At 37.9% G+C, this 22,394-nt stretch overlaps 1 protein-coding gene and 1 pseudogene across 1 annotated transcript in view; both read right to left on the bottom strand.

Annotated features, from left to right (window-relative positions):
* Positions 1–1,739: 1,739 nt before the first annotated feature.
* Positions 1,740–1,857, bottom strand: LOC129408446 (5S ribosomal RNA; annotated as a pseudogene).
* Positions 1,858–8,512: 6,655 nt separating this feature from the next.
* ghrhra (growth hormone releasing hormone receptor a) overlaps positions 8,513–22,394 on the bottom strand; it is a 98,546-nt gene continuing 84,664 nt past the window's right edge. Inside the window, exons 8-13 of the mRNA XM_020929127.2 lie at positions 20,308–20,368; positions 19,533–19,602; positions 19,333–19,427; positions 11,360–11,489; positions 10,378–10,419; positions 8,513–8,659 (exon numbers count right to left, since the gene is read on the bottom strand). Coding sequence (XP_020784786.1) covers positions 8,513–8,659; positions 10,378–10,419; positions 11,360–11,489; positions 19,333–19,427; positions 19,533–19,602; positions 20,308–20,368 — 545 coding nt within the window. The remainder of the gene's footprint in view (positions 8,660–10,377; positions 10,420–11,359; positions 11,490–19,332; positions 19,428–19,532; positions 19,603–20,307; positions 20,369–22,394) is intronic.

Here is a 22,394-nt window from a genome sequence, read left to right as displayed (position 1 = left end):
TTCTTTTTACCACCTGTCGCTGAAAGATCCTTTCAAAATAAAACACAATTTGAAACAAGAAAAAAATCACATGAGATTTAATTTACAGTTAAAGGACAAAGTTTGTGTTCTGTAAAACATTTACACATAAATAATCTTTTGTTCTTCCTATTTAACAACTCACTCTTGTTTATAATTCATACAATCAATTGTGTAGTGAGTGACAAAGCAGAACATATTTACAACACTTTTTGTTGTACTTTTAAATTTGCACGTTTTGAAGATATAAAGTCCAAGGGGCAAATATAACTCTTAAAGCTTCAGTAGGCGAAATTAAATTGAAATTGCAAATACCCCTAAAAACATGACTTCTAACAATTGTGTTACGAATGATTAGCTTTGCTTTAGAAATAGAAATTTGCAGAAATGTGTTACAATGCTTACAATGTTTAAAGGGCCCATGTTACGCTTTTTTCTGATCTATGTTATAATGATTTTTGCTCATCACAAACATACCTGTTTTGTTTTGTATTTAGGCCAAGTTCTTCTCCAAACTGAAAATGCTCTGTTCCACATTGTGATTTCATGTGGTAATACAGGAAGTGCTCCACTGTGCTTTAAACTCTACACTTTCACTAGAATCATTTGGATGCTTTCAGGCCCGGAATTGCCCATCTTTAGTCAACTGAAGATAAAACGAGATGTTAACTTGAAAACTACAGCTTCATTACATCACAAGGTGAAACAGAGCATTTTGAGCTTTGGGGATAGATAGACTAATAATGCAGGATTACTCAAACATGTGTGAATGAAACAACATACAACTCCAGGTCTGCTTTTGAGCATTATAACATGGCTTAAAGTCACAAGAGTTAGCTTGCGTAATATAGGATCTTTAAAAATGCAGTGTAACCTAATCTTTTAGACAAGGGTAAACTAACATGGTACATTTTACAGTTTGGTGCAATATTACTTATACTACATATTTCTGATGGATTGCCGTATTATCATCTAAATATCATTAACAGAATAATCACTAAAATACATATCTTACTCTTTTGTTCTCGTGCAAAATCTAAAATCGTTTCACTTTGATTAAAAATAGAGCTGCAGTATAGTAGTACCATCATTGTGTAAACCAGAGGTGGGACCAAGTCATTGTTTTGCAAATCTCAAAAACTTACCTGTTTTTGACTTGGGTCTTTGATGTCAAGTCCCAAGTCAAAAACAGGCAAGTCGAGTCTCGAGTCACTGGCCCATAAGTCCAAGTCAAGTCCAAGTCATCTGCTTTGAGTTTCAAGTCATTTCAAGTTTTTAAACCAAAAAAGTACCAAATATAGCTTAGATTTTGCAATTTATATGAATTTTAAACTAAACTGTACTTAAAAAGTCATGGTATATTTATATATGAGTATTTACAGAGTATACAAGAATTGTAGAAATGTTCATTTTTAAATGTCTTGACAAGATCTTAGTGTGAATCATTACAGTCAGAATAGAAAGAATTCAGATTTAAAAGTGCTTCTCAAATATTTTTTTATATAGCACTTTTCACAGGCATTTTTGTCACAAAGATGCTTTACAGAGCATTATTCATTCACTCTATACCTGGTGATGGTAAGTGACTATTGTAGCCACAGTTGCCCTGGGGCAGGGTGACAGAGGCACGGCAGCCATGCCAATCGGTATCACTCATGCACGCTTTCATACTAGGCAATGTGGGTGAAGTCTTGTCTAAGGACACAATGACCCACTGGCGCCTCCTGTGGCACCTGATGTTCCCAGTGGTCTCCCATCCAAGTACTAACCAGGCTCGGCCTTGCTTAGCTTCTGAGATCTGACGGGATCAGGCTTTTACAAGCCGGTATAGCCACATAGAGGTCACAGGCCTCAAGTCCGAGCCAAGTCCCAAGTCACTGACCTTCGGGTCCAAGTCGAGTCCCAAGTCTTAGTCCATTTTATCAAGTCAAGTCTCAAGTCCTAAAAATAGTGACTCAAGTCTGACTCAAGTCCAAGTCACAACTTGCAAGTCCCCACCTCTGGTGTAAACAGCTGGCATAGCATCCTATAGACATTATTTCTTAATAGCAGCAATAACAGAGAAACAAAAAAAAACAAACAAAACAAAAAAATGCCTTATTTCCATCATGTACTAGTTTGTTAATATGTTATGGCAAATTGTGCACAGTGTGAGTAGGTCAGCAGCAGTTGGAGTATTGGCAAAAATACAAAGTACATTCATCATTTGATCAAAGACAAGAGTGGTCTTTAAAGTCATTTGTCTTCTCTGATATTTTTAAGAACACAACCAGCTTCAGAGAAATAGGTTTTTACTTGACATTACAGATGGAAATACCACAGTAACTTCAATGTGTATGAAATAAAATCTGAATCTTGGCTTGGACATAAACAGGCCAAGATTCAGGTCAGATCTGTGTTCATAAAAAGGCATGTGTTTAAACGCATTTTGATCAGTTAAAACATGTAAATGAATAAAACATGCAAAATAAATATGTTTAATGCCATAATGTGGGAAATTTCAGGCAAATTATCTCCATGGAGACTATAAAACTTACATAGTGCACTATTAATTATTTTGGAGCCTTTTCACAGATAATCACTAAGGAAAAACAAACCTTCTTTCCTGTTTATTTACACTGCTCAAGTTTAGATTGGGTTAAAATCAGTCATGTGTCCTGTGCCGTTTCCATTAATTACTATTCCATTAATTATGCATGTTAAGTTTTGATGATTTAAATTCTATACCCTTGCTATGTGCAGTAAAGTGCTACCCAGATTTTCTTGAGTTTGTCCATATGTTGTGGTGTACAGTCAGGCGTTTTCAGTCTCTTCTAAGAAACACCGCGCCCAAAGAAATGTAATTAAGCCCCCAGAGTCCACGCTACACGGAAACTGCAGCTATCAAATAAGAGGCCGCGTCAGTGTCACAGTCGAGCTCAGTGGGCAGCCTTGTAGTTATTCAGCTCACATTATGACGTTAGCATGACGCTGTTGAAGGCAGCACTGATTGAAATGGAAACTCCACTGGCACAGTAATCAGGAATCTTGAATAGCATTGTCTGTCTGTGATTGTATACAGTTCAGGCATTTCTTTACAAGTCAGTATAGTTCTGTGAAGGTCTGAGAAAACTTGGATAACTTTGGGCTATTTGAAATTCATCCAAATTCATGCAAGTATTTAAACTTGAAACACAGAGAGGACATGCAGACTGCAGAAGTGTAGAGTCAATTGTTTGAGGAATTTAACCCAAAATAATAAATTAAATACATTTTGGGGTGTGTACATTGAACATTAAAGTTGTTGCAAGAGAAAATTAAAGTGGCATTTCAGTTTGAATTCTGTTTCACTGTGCTGAAACTAACACACCCTAGTTGTTTAATGTATCTGTTATTAGTTAAGTCAAACCCTAAGGCAGACATGTCCAAACTATGGCCCGTGGGTCAAATATGGCCCTCAGAGTAGAGGTCTGCGAGGGACAGAATTTTCAGTCCCACTCCCGCTCCCGCCCGCATCCACATTGTCCAGTGCTGCTCCTGCAAAGAATTGTAATTTTCAGTCCTGCTCCCGCCCGCATCTGCGACATTGTTCAGTGCTGCCTGCTGCAAGTCCCGCAAGATGGGACATCCTTTCAGCTCTGCTAAGCTCTCTTATTAAACATGAAGAAGCTGAAAGGAATTATCTAAAATGTGCACGAGATTAGACCACGTCTGCAAGTTTAGGCTACTTAAAATGTTTATTAATGCCAAATAAAATATCCAGGACAAATGATGCATGATAGCCATATATTAATCATTTGTATATTTTACTTTACACTCATATTTAGCTTGCGGGACTGCCATTTATCATCCCACCCACCCGCTACTGCCCGCGCCCACAATGAGCTTTCAAAATGTGTCCTGTGCCATATAGTTTTGCGTCATCCCGCGGTTCCAGGGCAGGGCTCTACCTCAGACCAATTTTTCCTGGCCCTCAGGCTTCCAGGTGAATTGGCCTAAATTACCTTAAGCAGAACTTTTTTTACTGCAAGTTTCTTTTTTTTTTAAACCTTGAAAGACAATATAAAATATTTAGTGTGTGCTTTTTAGGATCTAAGACTGATGGCTCCCTTTACTCATTCTAACTTGTTGAAAAAGCACATATTTCAGTCTCTCTGTGTGTGTTTTGATGTGGCCCTATATGAAAAAAGTTTGGACACCCCAGCCCTAAGGTGTGAACTGTCACTTGAGTCTAAAAAACAGTGATGTACAGCAGAACCCTGTCAGGACTGAAGTAGCTATTTGGATGCGTATTCACTCTCAGAGAACATTTGTCCAGTTGTCAGAATTCAATTTTCTTTTGCAGTGGAACCTATACTGGGATGACTGACATTAAAGACGCTGTACCGGATGTGTTTCTGTCTTAAAAACATGACAAACTGAACTAGCTCGTTTTACAGTTTGCAGTGATCCAAAGTTATTCTTCACTTACTTTACACATTCTGAGTGTCCTAATAATTCACCACAATGAGTTTATAAGTGCTTTCCACAACTTTCATTGGCCAGAGCAGAGTTCTGCCATCACAGTAACACTAACAATGATAAAACACTTTATAATTACATGCAGACAATACACACTTATTTTGAACTCAAGAGCTGCCAATACTATAATAATGTCTGCACTGGAGCAAGACCAGTGGTGGAAGAAGTACTCAATTTTGTTACTAAATGAAGGTAATTTTAATTTTTTTTTTTTAAACTTAGTTCAGTACAGATAGCAAAGCAAAAAAAAAAAGAAGAAAGAATCAAGTTGTTGTAAATTAACCAGTATAACTAGTTAACCAGTAATGCTTTATTTCGCTCAGGCATTCCTAGGTAGCTCAAGGGTCCTTGAAAGTGCCGTGGTTACGCTACTTCTGGCCTAAGTGCTGTAGCTTCAGCTTTAACCTAGTTAAAGTTAAAGCTGATAGCTCTGATAGAGATTAACAGATGAAAGGACAAACAGAAAGGTACAAGAAAGGGCATTAAAGCTCCACAAATACATTCAAGTGTCCGTCTTCACTCTCTGATCGAAGTATTGTTTGGATGAAGTGTCCAGCATTCATCACATACAGTCTACAGTCCTAAGATACCTCCAATACAAGTAACTATAAAAGTATCACATGAAAAGTACCTGCTTTACAGTGTACTTTTAAAGTAAAAAGTAAAAGTATTTTGCGCAGTTTAAAATCTAACAAACCTTCAAATGTAATGATTTGATTTTGATTTGTGCTGAATTTTGTTCTTTTTTTTCCTTCCTGTTTTTATTTGTGCATTTGTGTTTGCTCATACTACAACCTTGAAAAAATAAACACTGCAGAGTTTTCAGCAGGTCTCACTCAATAACAAAAAAACAAAATACTTTTAGTTTTCAGTCCAGTGCAGATACCTGCTCTAAAATGTAGTAAAAGTAAAAAGTATCGACATTAAAATGTACTGTAAGTACAGATACCTACATTTTAAATTTAAATACAGTACTTCAGTACTTTTACTTTGTTAAGTTCCAGCACTGGGCAAGACTAAGTTCACTCAAACGCATGGGAAAAAAGTCAGGTACGGCGCCTTTTAAGATGTTTTTTGCAGTTGACAGAATTCAAACATTTTTCTTGGCAATATGTGGGAATCGTTTTTATATCTTCACAAGTACTAGAAAATCTTCACAAGTGCAAACACTGTGCCCACGTCCAAACAAACTTAATTCCCACCACATTCCATCGTCCCATATCAGCATTGCAGGACACGGGCAGCTAAAGTGAGAGTGTAATGGCTTCTGATCAGAACTGCTCGGACAACAGCTCAAATAAACACTGATTTATGGGATTAAAGCAATTTCGCTCATAATCTCCACCTCTCCTCCAGCAAAAGCTCATTGAAATCAAATACAACGCAGAGAGTATCAACACCAGCGCAGTCTGTGACCCATTCTGACTTTGAGTCACTATTCTGGTTTCCTCAATAAACATGTTTTATTATTCAAAGTTTTAGTTTCTGTTCAAGAAAAGACATCACCAGCGTCACTTTTTCTTTCCCACACTGACTTGGATTGGTCTGATATTGTGCTTTACAAACTTCTCAAAATGTAACAGGCCGTATATTCATTCATGCCAAACATCAAGCTACTTCTGTAAAGCACAACAGTCTAAACCCCCTGTGGTTCTGTTAGTCATTATCCCATTATTTTTTCCCTATATTTGTTCATATAGTCCTTTTTCTGTAACATGATTTATGTCAGTGTCTCCCAGTCTGCCCAGTCACACCCAGACATCTGCACCTCACCCCAGTTCTTTTATTACTCCACTGCTTTCCAGTCTCTTTTAGAATAGAGTTTGAAACTATTGTTGTTTTTACAACTCGCTTGCTCCTCCTTATTTGCCTGAATTATTTATTATTTCCTGTCTGTTTGAAACTCAAACAAAGGGCCTGACGCCTCATTTAAGGTCCGGCAACAAAACATATCCATATCTACTCAGACTGGCTTTCAACACTCAGTAATGCAGTGACACTTTGCACTTTTTTGTTTCATTTCATTGTTTAAAAGTTGTGTGTAACTTTTCTGGTAGAGGGTCTGTCAAATGCTTGTCTCCATGGAGGTGCTATTGATTTATCTATCTTCATGGAGACCAAACCAGACCAAGTTGGAGATCAGATCTATGGAAAGGCAACCCCACTCACAGTTAGAATACTTGTATTTCTGGTTATTTTTGCCTGCAGTTTACTAAATTTAATTTTTAAATGTAATTTCTAATGTAATACTGTGGAACACTACAGGCCGAGCAGTCACATGTCCATAGAAAGAAGCAGATGACAGACCCCCAACCAAAAACTTACATAGTGCCTTTAACATTTTGCGTGTTTTCATATTGTTGATTTTATTGGAAAGCTCTTTGGTCACCTTGAACATTGCACAGAGCTCTATAAATAAAGACTGGCTGAAAATAGTAAATACCAAACAGAAGCTTGTCAACAATGTAGTACGTAATATCCATGATCCAATTATTTCAGCCAAAAAAACTAGTTTGGCTAAAAGGTTTTGACAGTGTTGTGGTTTATTAATTAAAGGTGCACCATGTAACATATCTGCTGGAGGCCTGCTGGTCTCCATGGAGATGTTATTGTGTTTCTTGAAATGTTCCACAGTACAGCATTCCTATATACTTCTCTATCTACAAAGGTCAGATGGCAGGAGAGGAGACCCTGCTCACAGTAAACGTGGATGAAAGAAGGTACCATATTTTCCAGACTACTGAAAAATCAACTACATCAACTAAATTTTAACTAAATATTAAAACTACATATAAAGACCGCACTTCAATATAAGCCGCAGGTGTCCACGTCTTCAAGAACATTTTCACGTTCGGGACATCTGCTTTTATCACCTCTGAAAGCTTTTGTCGTCTTTTTGAGTCAGTTGGTCACTCTGCCATCGCCAAAATCTCACCATCGACTCATCGATGCCGAGCTCACGTGCAGCAGCTCTGTTTCCTTCTTCCACAGTCACATCAAACGCTGCATCATCTGCATTTCTTCATGTATTTTCTACGAGAAGGGTGTGTGCATGAAGCGCAAAATAACTGTTCAAAACACAATCAAACGAGCATCTTCTTCAGTCCGTCACCCCTACGGCGCATAACTCCTGCAAGAGTGGCTGTTCTGTTTGCATCATGTCAGTGACTTGGAGAATTTCAGCAGATTTCAGGCTTTCTCGAGGGGCGGGGCTAGTTCTATCAATCAGGCTTATAGTCCGGAAATTACTGTATTTTTTATATTAAGACGACTGTAATTGAGTGAATCAAAGATAGATAGGTTTAATGCCATACTGTGGAAAATTACAGACAAAGCAATAACGTTTCCACCCCCCTCCCACACCAAAAAAAGTTATATAGAGACTCGGTTTTGTGTGAGAAAAATGAATGGGCGTAAGCTTGGGGAAACACAAATGTGGCTGCCAATCTGACTGCCGCCACCAATCGCTCATACACCACTTTCACACAAGCAAGAAGCAAGGTGGGTGAAGTGTCTTGCTCAAAAACACAAAAGTAGAATGGACAGGATTGAACTACCAACCCTTTCAAAATATTGTAATGGGGATGCATGATTTAAAAACAAAAAAATTCCACTTGCTTTTTGAACAGAAATGCTTTCAAAAGATATAAAATCCAAGTGAGGAAAGATGTACTATGGCAAGAAAATGTTCAATTCTTCTGGCACGGTCTATTCCAAAAGCTCCCCGCTGTACTGTATAACTCTTCCTCACAGTAGATGCGTTTTCCATTAGTTGCAATTACAAGCTATGGTGCTAGTCGGCCAAATTTAAAACACATCCGATCACTTTATGGGCCTTGTGCTGCTCTTGTTTGTTGCCAGTTTAGCATCTCCACTCTTCCTTCTTCTTTTGCTGATCCTGAAAACTAATTCCATCTTTTTCCATCTTCTAAAAAGTTAGTGGAAGATTAGATGGAAGCTTGTCTGTGAGTTCAGCCCCAGTTCTTGTCTCTGATCACACAGAGGAGACGTTGCCTGTAGAAGGAGGCCCGCCCAGCTCCCCTCTGGTCCGTATTGTGATTTGGGTGATGCTGCGTTTGGCCGGGGTCAGCTGGTTCTGATTCTGACACTTCCATAACCACCGCCGCAGCTCTGCTTGGACCTGGAGACAAAAATACAGATGAAATATTAATGAATAAGGATAGAAAATGCATGAGCAATTTGTTTGTTGAACTTGATTGCACTTGATTCTTATTGTCTTAAAAACATGCACCAGGGACTACAGGTGGAATTTAGCTCTGGTGCTACAATCTGGCACAATGCATCTGTCCTGTTAAGGTTAATTTATATTGTGCACTGTCCCTGTCTCATAAATAAACTAAATAAATACAAATTAAAAATATGGAAAAAATTGAAGTAGTTCATTTTAAACAGTGGGCCAATGTTTTCCTCACTTACCTCAGGCATTCCGAGCATCCTAATTATTCATCGTGAAGAGTTTATAAGCACTTTTCACAACTTTCAGAGATAAGGACGGAATATTGCCATCAAAAAAAAAAAAAAAAAAAAAAAAAAAAAGCTGACAACAACTAGCATGCTAACAGTGCACTTCTCTGAACCTGAAGCTTTACAATAAGATGCAGAAAATAAACAGCAATGTTATTTTGACATCAAGAGCTGCTTATGCAAGATATTTGTACTGAGCAAGGCAAATTTTCCTCAAATACATGAAAAAAATATGATTACAGGGCCTTTCAGTCTGCTCAAATAATAATGCTCCCAATTTCCATCCATCCATCCATTTTCTTCCACTTATCCAGGGCTGGGTCACGGAAGCAGCAGTCTAAGCAGGGACTCCCAGACTTCCTTCACCCCAGACACGCCCTCCAGCTCAACGAGGCATTCCCAGACCAGCCGAGAGACATAGTCCCTCCAGCGTGTTCTGGGTCATACCCAAGGCCTCCTCCCAGTGGGACATGCCCGGAACATCTCCCGAGCGAGGCGCCCAGGAGGCATCTAGAACAGATGCCTGAGCCACCTCAGCTGCTCCTCTCGACGTGGAGGAGCAGCGGCTCTACCCTGAGCTCCTCCCGTGTGACTGAGCTCCTCATCCCATCTCTAAGGGAGTGCCCAGCCACCCTCATTTTGACCGCTTGTATCCGCATTCTTGTTCTTTCGGTCATTACCCAGAGCTCATGACCATAAGTGAGGGGAAATACAAAGACTGACCGGTAAATTGAGAGCTTTGCCTTTCGGCTCAGCTCCCGCTTTACCACAAAGTCCGATACAGCGACCGCATCTCTGCCGACGTTGCACCCCAGTTTACAAATCATAAATCCCAAATCAAATTGAAATGTTTGTCAGAAAAAAAGTCCACTCCTACAAATGCTTAAAATGAAGTAGTACAAATGGGATAACAGGTGAAACAATGTTTTAAATGACAACAAATACACTATTTGAGGGTTTCACCTCACACTACCTAAACAGTCAGAGCAAAAGAAGTTTTACACTACATGACTTTTATCTAAAAATGAATTATTTATAACAGATGATATCAAAGGAAATCACACAGGTTCAAATGTATTCCATCTTTTTCAAGACACAGTTGACTATATGCTGCTCCCTTGAGAGACACAAATTTCCATACATGAAGATGACAGGAGGAGGAGCAGTGTCGATTTCGAAAAGACATTTAGGCACAGTGAAAAATCCAACATGCCATTTAGGAAATTCTTGTTCACATCCATCTAACAGTCCTTTTACAAATTGCAGTTGAAACAAAATGACCACAGGAAAGTGCAAATAATTGTAGCTTTGAGAAAAATGGTTTAAGACGTGGATGGTATTGGCAGAATAGTCAGAGAGACGTCAATTACCTACCTCTCCATTCATGAAGCAGTAGAGAAGAGCCACTACAAAGCCCTGCAAGATAAAATGAGGACATAAAAACATATAGCGTGTCATTACAGTAATGCAGTTTTCAGCTGCTGTGGGCTATGGGTTTGGTTTGGACCATGTATAGTGCATTATTGTGCGCCTGTCACTGTGACATGTGGGAAACTTTTGGTAGCATTTCTAGTTATACTGTAATATTTTTTTAATACAGAAACCAAATATTTTATCATTCATTCTTTACGGTAGCATTGCCCTGGTTTAGTTACAGTTTAAAGGTGAATTATATGACGTCCACCACCTGCTTTGCTTTCACAGTATTTCATTTAACTAATTTATATTTATTGAGACAGACAGGTGTCACCTCATGTAATGCCTGTAAGTGAATAAATGATGATAGATACATTAAACATGGTCGGTGCCATACTGTGGAACATTTTAGGGCTAGGCAAAACATCACATTATTAGTATGTATTTGTGCAGCACTTTGGAAGCTGTTTATTTGTGAAATGTGCTATATAAATAAAGTGGATTGGATTGGATTTAGGGGCTCTGTACATAATTAAGTCCAATCCAAGGCTTGGTCCAATTTTAGTCTCATATTTAAAACAGAAAAAGCATCTCCATGGAAACAGTCAGTAGCAAACCCCATCACTGCAAAAGTTACCAAATGCAAGTCGTCATAGGATATATTTTACTACTTCTACAGGTTACAATGTTCACCTGATTAAAATTCCACATATTGTTTTAAATATGACATCATGGAAAAAAAGCTGACTATAAAAGGCATTTGTTCTTTTTAAAAATGTGTCTTAAAATAATTATTGAAGAAATCACTGACATACAAACTAAACATTGCATTCTATCATTGTATAAATTTGACAAAGGAAAGATAATAACTAAAACTAACATTTACTAGTTCTCAAATAAAGAGGAAAGCTGAATAAATATTGTAGGGGCGTGTGTGTACCTGAAAAGACCCCAGGCCCAGCTCGATGTAGAGGCGCGCTGCCACGCCGGTGGTCTCTGGCAGGAACGCAAACACAGTGTAGTGCATCCCAAACAGAGGGATCAGGAACAGAGTGGACTTGGCCAGTCTCCTGCAGAAACAAGACAACATACAGTCGGCATATGAGAGGAAACTATATGTATACTGATCAGGCACAACAATCCACTTCAAAAACAACAACTATTACTACTTCTGCTACTACTAGTACTATAGACAAAACAATAACAATAATCACTTTACTTTACCCAGTCTCCTGCAGGAATAAGGCAACACAGGCCTATGAGAGGAGATTATATGTACACTGATCAGACACAAGTTACAACTAATTTTACTTCTGCTACTACTAATACTATTATTATAACTACTACTATCACTACTACCACTACAGCCAGTCTCCTGAAGAAAAAAGGGAACATAGGCATATGAGAGCAAACTATATGTACACTGATCAGACATGACCACCTACTACAACAACTACTGTTGCTACTATACTTCTACAACTACTAGTACTACAGGCAACACAGAGGAAAATATATGTACACTGCACACTATATGTACATTATGTCCAGCTACTATTACTACTGTTGCTGCTGCTATTATTACTTCTACAATCTATTTATCTATCAATTTTAGTAGGTTGTCTTGGAAAAATAGTGTGTTTTTTATATATTGAATATTTATTGTGATCTTAGCCAAGTGTGATAGATGAATTCAATTATTTATTTATGGAACAAAGCCATTCTGCACTGGAACACAGGAGCACTTTCTTTTGTAATTGTGTTTGTATACGTGTTTATTGTACATAATGTGGATGAAAGAAATGTGAAATGTGGGACCAGCCTCTCAAATCTGAAAAACATAACCTAACAACTACTTGTAGTATAGCCAACTCAATAGCGATAATCTCTATACTTTTGTTAGTCTTCTGTGGTAATAAGGCAACACAGGCATATGAAAGAAAACTGCATGTACACAGATCAGACACAATATTGAGACCAGCTACTACTACTTTGTTACTACTACTATTAAGTACTACAACTACTACTACCATATAATTCCTCCAACTATTTTTAGAACTACTATTGCCAGTACCATAGGTCTAAACACTACAGGCTGATTCATACAAGGAGCGGCGGCTCCATCACAGCAAGTGAGTATGGGTGATTCCAGCTCCATCGACTCCGGTTTCAGCTCACTTTGTATTTAAAAATGTCACCTCTCTCTCTGTAACTGCTGCTGTCTGACTGGTCATTTTGTTCTTAAAATGTTTATATTAACCCGTTCTACATTATTCTGGTGTTTTTATTTGCTATTCTGTTCATAAATCAAAATCCCATTCCTAATATGGAACTCCAAATTCAGCCTATTTGACTGGAGCCAAACAATATGGGTGATGTAACCTCCCATAGTCCACTTCTGTATACAGTCCATGGCTACTACACATACATGCTTCAACAAAAGCAAATCACTGAGAGAAATTATGTACATGGATCACTGACCACCAAATACTGTTAGTAATATTACTACTTGTATCTTGTATGTAATTGTCCATTTGTTGTTTGTCAGTGGTCATAATATTTGGCTGCACTGTACACAGCGCAAATATCAGTCATCGCATTCTTAATTCTTTTCGGCAATCTTCATGAGTACTGAAATACCACAAAAGTCAAAGTTTTTTCTTGCGTAAAAAGCAAAAAAAAGGGCTGACATTTCAGACAGCGCCATCGCCAGGTCAATCATAAGAATTCATTTGGAAATGTCACAACACAGACAGGTGGTGTGCAGGTGGGAGCAGGTTTATTCAGGTCACGAGAGCTCAAATTTAAATGTCGACATTTAATTGTTCTGACCTCACCTATGACGTCACAAGGAAACCTCTGGCCATAGCAGGACTGGAACTGCTGAATCATCCAGTACCCTATAATAATGTCATTGCATTATTTTTCATTTCATATATTTATTAATTTTATTTGATTAATTATTCAGTTTATGAGCACATTTCTTGCTGGTCAATCCTTTTAATACAATTCTTGACTACTGTAACTCTTTGTGTGCTGGATTGACCAGGCCCAGCTCAGCCGCCTACAGGGGGGTCAGAATGCAGCAGCTCGCATTTTAACTGGAAAGAAGTGGAGGGACCATATCACTCCTGTTCTTAAATCCCTGCATTGGCTCCCCATACATTTTAGAATCCATTTTAAAATTTTGATTGTTTTTAAGAGTATTAATGGCATGGCACCTTCCTATTTATTTGAACTCCTTCAGCCCCATGCCCCGTCCAGAGGGTTGCTATATGCAGACCAGCACCTCCTGGTTATCCCTAGAAACAGGCTGAGGATCAGAGGAGATGGGGCCTTCTCTGTAGTTGGCCCACGATTACACTTGGACATTAGAACTGCACAGTCACTGGAGCACTTTAAATCCTTGCTTAAAATGCACCTTTTCTCCTTGACATTTGCACAGAGTTAGGAAGAGACATCTTGGCACCTCCTGCTGTTATTATTATTATTTAAATTTTTATCATTATCATTCTGGTTGATTTGTTTCATTTCTGTGTTCAGCACTTTGGTAAGCTTTGGCTGTTTTAAATGTGCTATACAAATAAATTTGATTTGATTTGAATTCATAAAACAGAATATAACTTTTCTGGTGGAGGGTCCATTACAGGCTATTCTCAAGAGAGATGTTTGGAATATTTCACAGTATAAGACTTTCTGTCTTCATGGAGACCAAAACAGACCAGGTTACAGCTCATATCTGTGGAGAGGCAACCCCGCTCACAGTATTTTTGAGCTATAAAGCCACTTGTGATTGAATCAATCTAAAGTAGAGCTGTTTAATATCATACTGTGGAACATTTCAGGTAGAGCAATGACATATCCATGGAAACAAGCAGGTGACAGACGCCCAACCAAACAATGCCATACTGCACCTTTAATATACAACTTTTTCTGTTCCCTCAACTGTTGTGTTGATACCTTTGTATCATAATTTTTTTCTCAATCAATCAACATTTTCTGAACTTGTTTTAAATTTTTGTAAATTTTCAATAATTCCAGATATGCCTATAGTCACTGGAAATAGAGATTCAGGAGTTGTCACAGGAGTTGTTTACTGACTGAAGAACCCAAAGTGAGCTCCAGTGTTGTGAGGCCAGACAAGGTCAAAGGTGTTATAAAAGAAAAATGTGTTATGCTGAGTAATCGAATGTAGAAGTGTATAACACCTGAATACAAAGATGAAAAAGAGAAACACCTGAAATCTTTATCTGACTATAACAGCAGCCTGGTCTGTTCTCACACACACCTTTATCCTCTCTGATTTCAGACACATATAAGCCTGTTTTGCACTGTGAAGCCTGTAATATCATTGAATTGGATTGAAGTGTTTGAAGCACATTTGAGTATCCAACTTAGACCGAAGCTTTGTGAAAACTGTCTGGAACAATCCTGTCACACTTCAAAAACTTCTACACGTCTATTTAGGGAATCAAGTTTCTATTTTTGCTCTCCTCCAAATGAATTCATCTGAGCCAGACCCTGCAGCAGCCCACAGTCAAAGGGAACGGTGTTTGGTGACGAGAGAGATTTGAGATTCTCCCTGAAGCTCAAACTCAAACTAGACGGAGATGCGTGTTTGAAATTGTTCATGGGATCCTCTGCCCCTCCCTCAGTCCCACCCAGTATTGCAGTGAATATTGCATAATGTCTAACCTGGCTCGTCTAATTGTGTGTGTAATGCAGATTTAATTATAGTGGAGAAGCCTGGTATTATGATGTCGCTAAACCTAAGCATATACTTAGAAAAATGCATGGATTCTACTCATATATCAGTAAGTATTTAAAAACTACAGAAAATAGCATCAAGAGCTCATTATTTACAATACAATATAGTGTATTTGTGAGTAAAAAATACTTTGGTTGGATAGACTGCCTCCACGATACATGACAGATCTGTGGAGAGTGCACATTCTTCAAGCCAGGCAATGACCTCTCTATGGAGACAAGTAGGTGACAGACCACCCAACAAAAAAATTACATAGTGTGTTAATTAAATAATTAAATCAAAATCTGTAATCTATTTATTTTGTTTGTGTGCGTATAAATACGTTAATACATAAATATTGCAATTAGGACCGGGCACATTAATGAGTTAATTTTGCGTTGACTAATTAATTCATTATCGCCGACAATTATTTTTCTCCCCTTAATGCAGTTTTTATTTTTTTATTTTATTTTTTTTATTTACATCTGTTGCTCACTGACTTTTATTTTGAAAAAGTCCACTGCAAGCGAGCCTAGAATGTTGCTTACTGCTGCTGCGAACACAGAAAACAGAGAGAAAGAAAGCGGGATAAACAAACATGGAGAAGGGTGAGGAACTTTTACATGACCATTTTCAATTTAAAGTTCTTCCAGACGGTGCAGTCAAAACAGCCAAAGTCATTTGTAACACAATGAATTGGCTTATCATTGAAGTTTCACGAGTCTGAAATATCACCTAAATGCAACACACTTGGTTGATGCCGACAAATCATTCAATGAAACAAGTGGAGAGAGGCTTCGGCCAACCACGTGAGATACAAAGTGTCAGAGCCGTCGCTCTGCACACGCACATTTTGTGCACAGTGTGTAGGGCACCAAGTGCTCCCGGGGGCACCACCGCACGGTCCATCGCTCTTCGTGGCAAGCCCCTCCCCCCACCCCTGGTTGCACTTTTCTTCAGCGAGAAGCCGGTGCCAGCAATCACATTCTTAATAATAATAATAATAATATTCTTTTATGTCTTAGCAACTTACTTTGTTCAGAAAAGTAAAAAAAAAAGGTATGTATATGTACTGTTTTCTTGTTACTGTTTTTGACTGAGATTCTAATTTTTATATCAAACTAAATAACATCAAAGCCTCGGCAGTGGCAATAAATTTCAGTTTGTATTTGGTTTGATTCTTTCTGTTGAGATTTACACTGAATACTTTATTTTACTGGTGCTGATCACTTGCACTTTACTTTTGAATTCAAAAGTCAGATTCTAGGAATTGACAAACTGCACTGAAATTGGAAATTTAACTTTTGAGTATGATTCTCCAAAGGAAGAAGAATAAACATGTACTTTACAGACTAGTGTCCTACTCCTGTATAAAGAAATGCTGTGTGCACAACAGATGTGGCACTTCATTTTCAATAAAAGTGGGTTATACGCTTCATATACAATTCATTAATTGGTTTTGTGTATAACATGTGATTAATGCGATTCATATTTTTTTAATTTTTTGCCCAGCCCTAATTGCAACAAAATATTGCTACCAAAATTCCAGTAACATGGACTCACAAACAGCTCTATTTGTGCCTCAGCCTGTGTTGTTTTGTGTATTTCATTCATTCCAGCTGCACTGACATATTGCTACAGATCACACCTCACATCACACAGACTTGTTTGTGAATTTATTTTCCCTTTTTTCCTCCATTTTAGATAAAAGCAAAACTGAGGAAACATCCACAATGCTCCGAATGCAGCTCAGAGCCACACATCAAAGCAAAACATGCCCTTGTGTGTATTTATTTATTTATTTCTAGTGCATGTTCAAACTGCAACATGTGGAGATTGCAATCCTGTTACAACTAAGAAGGTCAGTCTTTATATTTTGGTCGCAGAATTATATGTTGAGCTGGTGGTGGAAATATAATTCGACATACGGATTTAAAATTCAAGATCAGAAAAGCCATAATGTGGAGTGTGGGGTCGGTATCTTAAACAGCACAGAGCATCGCTGTGGGGCTCGTGTGGATTGGTGTTTCATTGACCGATTGATGTGAGGGTCCTATGTCATCAGTCACAATCAGAGCCATTCCGTCAGAGGCCAGGACCACAGCGGAGAAACACAGCAAATCAGTTCAGTCCAGAGAGACTTTGAACATAATATCCCTTTTATAATGCTGGTCAAGACACGCTCAAGAAAGAAGTTCAACTGACAGTAAACTGGCCTGTACATCAATCCTCATCTTCTGGTCTGTATCTGCATTTGGCATGACTTATTTGATCTTATTTTATTTTTATTTTTTTTCTAACAGAGTTTTAATTAAAGCAAAATCCACTTTTCAGAGATTTAAGCCATGTTATAGTTGTTTCCTCTTCTCATTTACCCTCTCGAAGTTGTATTTGTAGTGATTTAGATTTATGCATGTTTGAGCAATTTTTAATAGCTTAAATTCAAGACGGCATATTGCCCAACAACTGCTGTTTTCACTGCCACCAGCATACACTCACTGCCCTGTACTTACTTCAGTTTCCAATTTTATTTTCTTTATCAGTGATCTGTGTAGGATTTGGCAACATCTTCAATAGTCTAAATGCTCTTTTCCTCCTTGTGATGTACACCTACAGTGGTAGTTTTGAAGTTAACAGCTATGTTTTATCTTTATAGTTCAGTCAAGATTGGCAATAGCAGGGCTGAAATCATCCAAATGAATGTCAAAAAAATGAAAGAAATGATCTTTAACCCCAGAGAGATAACATCACATGACCCTGTGGTCAGTAACAACGTAATAAAGCAAGAGTTTTTGTGCAACTATCTAGGAATAGAGGTGTCCATTATCCTGAGCTGGAGTGCTCATGTGGACTGTCTATACAGCAGATTGGCTCCACTTTCTCAGAAGGATGTGTTCATTTGGTGTGCAGCTCGAGGTCAGGCCATAGTTTACAATGCACTTCTAGCCAGTATAGTGAGACATGGCATGACAGCGTGGTGTAGCTCCCCACAGTGCAAAGCCAAACTGCTCAGACTGGTAAGTACTGCTCTAAAGTTGACAGAGGAAACCAGTGCATAAGCCACTACAATCCCTGTATTTGAAAGCTGTGGTCAGTCAGGTCAACAAGATTTTGAGTGATCCATCTCATGTTCATTGTCAGAATATGATTTGTGACCCTTTGGAAGGTGCAAGATGTCCTTCATTCCCACTTCAATTTTCCTCCTCCACAGGCCCCAACAGCCTCCTTCACTTCCCTCCTAGGGTGCTGGAGAGTCCTTCAGCTGTGGATCACAACCTTAGACCTCTGGCTCTTCTCTCATCTGCAGACCTACCATCTACACTACCAGTGCACACACCATGTTACTGTTTTTATACTCGTAGTCCGGTACTTCCTGTATTGGAGTATGAGTTATGAATTTTATGAACTGCAATCAACTGGAATAATTTCTACTTCTGTTCTGTTATATGATTCTAGTGCAGGTGTATGGAGTTTAAAAACACAGTGGAGAACTTCCTGTATTACCACAGGACATCAAGTTGGAACTCAGCCTAAATATGCAGGACCTTTGTGCTAAATGTGCATGAATAAAACAAAACAAAAGTCTATGTGTGTTTTTGATGATGAGGAAACAACATCATAACGTAGATCATAAAGTAGTGTAATATTTTCCCTATAAAACCATTTGTATCTCTCAAGAAAAACAGATATACAACTCAGGTTACCACAGGCCTTAATTATCACGTGACACCTTAGATTCCAATTTAAGAATGTTCTGTAAACGATTCAAAGAAGAAAAGAAACTGTGAGAAGGACCAAAGCCGGTAACTATTAGAGCTGAAATTAAGGAGATTACCGAAGTACTCAGGAATTTTCCCCAGTATGTCTTTGCAAATAAATATTAGCCAATGCTGGTTTCTGTAAATTGTTTGCAATGTCCAGTCATCTAAACCATAAAGAGTGCAATGGTGAGTGAGAGACTTGGCACTGTAGATAAACCTCAATGATTCTTGATACACAAAATCCAGTTTTTGTTCTTAGTAACCCTCAATGTTTTTCTAGAATGATTTTGGATAAATCTTTAAAAAAAGATGATCAAGAACAATCTGAAATGACGTAAAATTCTGTATACATAGTAAAAGACCAAGACAGCTACGCAGAATGAAAATAATGAGTTGAAATGAACTTACATAAAATGTCCTGTGTCATTGTTCCCCGCCATGGCTGATGACTTGAGCTTCTGGACCAGTATCCGGATCACATTCACAAAGATGACTATGTTAATCTGTGGGGGAGTTATACACAGAGAAAAACTCATTTAAGCAAAGCATCTTCCACAGCACCATGCAGCATGGAAGCTACCGGAAGTTATCTGAATGACCAAACTCACCAGCAGAGACGCCGTAATTGGACCTTTAATAATCCACCAAATAGGGACATTTTCGGTATCATCCCAACATCTGTAAGCACACCACAGTGATTCAATTACAGCCATTTAGAATAACATGGGACACTGCAAATTAATTCATTTGACCAAGAGTTAATTAAAATGCCATTTCATAACATGTAGATTGCATGGTTACCATTCTATATTGAGTCTGCATAGATTTTCATAAATAATTACTGAGATGTTGTATAATGGGATTTACAAATAGAGTGCACATCAACTAGTGTCCTTTGGTTGATAGAATGTGATTTATAGAGCTTTTAAAGGGCAGATGTAGACTAAGGCAAGGCTGCATATATAATCAAGACAATGTAAAACCTATAGTAGGCTTTACCTACTGTAAGTAATTATTCATTCGTGCATTGTGAACATGATATGCAGGGTTTTTTTTATACCAGATGCCCTCCCTGATGCAACCTTCTTCATTTTTCAGTTTTTGAGTGGCAATTTTCACCTTTGTTTTGCACACTGATCTGAAGGTTAGCAACAAGGCAATGCTGCCAATATTGCCATTGTGTCCATAGGCAAGACACAGAGCACGCACTAATTTGTGTGTTTGTGTGAGGCTGAACAGTTTGCTATTATTATGAGTAACAATATTATAATGTTTATTACTAATTACAACAGCAAGAAAAAAATATATATATCAATTTGGTCAAATTTGAAATAAAAATAAATCAAAAATCGAATTTATAACTAAATAAAAGCAGTGCCATACCCATTGTCATCATAGAAGAATCGCGTTAAGACCCAAAGAATGATCACTGTGGATGGGAGACCTGCACAGAGCACAGAGGCACACACATTAACACATACACAAACACAAATGTGCACGCTCACTTGTGTGAATGTCTATTACCTATTACCTTTTAAGATTATCAAGTCAGAAATTGTTCATATATATTAAATGTAATAAATACGTAATCAATGTCTTCAGAATATACTTCTCAGGTCAATCAGCTCTGGTTTCAAATATTTAATGACAAAACTTTTAATTAAAAATAAATTGTTCTAAATAGCTCAACTGTGTAGATTTTATTTTTTTCCCCTAAAATCCCAATGGAAATGTATTTAGTAGAAAGTGAAGTCATAAAAGTAGTAGACAGAGTCACAATTCTAGCTTGTCGTTGTAGTTGTACACATTTTGCTGTGGACTAATAGCTTCAGTACTGTAGCATTATCCTGGCTTGAGTTCAGATTTTGAGTACTTCTTCCACTTGTGCACGGTAGGCAAAAATATCTCCCTTAATGTGCATCAAATATTTATCTTGATTATTTATTCCAACTGAGACCCAGACACAAGATATAAAGAGACAGACAGTAAAATGTGAGGTATACTTCAAAGTACTGTGCTGTCAACTTCTTTGAGATACGGCGATAGAAAGAGCATGTATTTATTTAGGTCTTATAGGCGCTGTGTGAGGTGTGTGGTTAATAATTTATTATTAACACTGCAGCAGGCCATGTGATTGTGTGGATCATGTGTGTGTGTGTGTGTGTTAAGCCAGATGTTGGATGTAAATAATCATGACTGTATTTAAACATGTGCAGTTGGTGAAGACTCTATCTATCTTGTGTTATTTCATGTTTATCAGACTGCTCTGGTTTTCTGGACAGTAAAACTACAAATGTCAAACAACTGGAAACTGTTTTTGTTCATGTAAAAATTGTTTAAAGGTTTACTTTTTACTTTAGTTTTATCTTGTATACTGTAAATCTTGAATTATACTTTAAATTGTATATTGTATCTTCAGGCTTTCTTCTCCTCTGCTCTACCTTGTGATGTCATGTGGTAAAACAGGAAGTCTCCACTTTTAAACTCCATACAGCTTCACTAGAATCATTTGGATCATTTCATCTCTAAAATTGCCAATCTCTACTAAACTAAAGGTAAAAATAGCTGTTAACTTGAAAATTACCACTACTTGACATCCGAAGATGGAACAGGGCATTCTGAGCTTTGGCGATGTAGAGAGATTAATAACAACATGGTATGTTTTTGAGGAGCTGATATAACATAACATAGCAAAAATCTCACAAGTAATTTTGTTTTTTGTGTAATATAGGACCTTTAAAATTTAATATCACTGAATTTCAAATGTAGAATTTTATTAGGCTATTTATTAGGTTAGAACGCTGACAAATTAAAGGTTAAAACACCAAATCAATTTCTACTTTTCATTTCTTAAGTAAAGTTTATGTTACAGTACAGCTCTAAAAGAAGCAGTCATCTTTTATTTGCCCTTTACTAACCTAAACGAATGAGATTTGAACAGCCAGTACCCCTTACATCAGGTCTCCAACCTTTAGCCCGAGAGCTTCCAGTAGCTCTCCACCCCCTTCCAAGTAGCTCATCAAGGGGTTTCTGAATTATATGTATTGTGCTGAATAGGTAAAATGTGATTAATTAAATGCATGTACACCAATAAATGGATTATGGTTTATGTTCCACAGGCATCTCACTGTAAGGCTGCCGAGGCTCTTATATTCACACGTGACCGCTAAAATTAATAGCTCTCTGTCATTTTTATATGTTATTCAGGTAGCTCATTGGATAAAAATGGTTAGAGACTGCTGCCTTACACTGACAATGCCCCTTAAGACTGACAATGCTCCTTACATTGACAGTGTGCCCCTTAGACTGACAATTTTCCTTACACTGGCAGTGCCCCTTACGCTGCAGTGACAAGTGCAGTCTCCTGAAGCAGTAGACAGCTGAATAATTGATGGACTGATGTAAAGACAAGACAACTTGACATTTGGCTAAACAACACAACAGCCCCATAGCAACTTCTCATTAACAGG

The sequence above is a fragment of the Boleophthalmus pectinirostris genome, unplaced genomic scaffold (genome assembly GCF_026225935.1).
Source record: "Boleophthalmus pectinirostris isolate CB_2022bp ecotype Guang Dong unplaced genomic scaffold, ASM2622593v1 HiC_scaffold_16, whole genome shotgun sequence".
Lineage (NCBI taxonomy): Eukaryota > Metazoa > Chordata > Actinopteri > Gobiiformes > Gobiidae > Boleophthalmus > Boleophthalmus pectinirostris.
The sequence above is the reverse complement of the archived record's forward strand: the minus strand, read 5'-3'. Positions and strand labels throughout refer to the sequence as shown.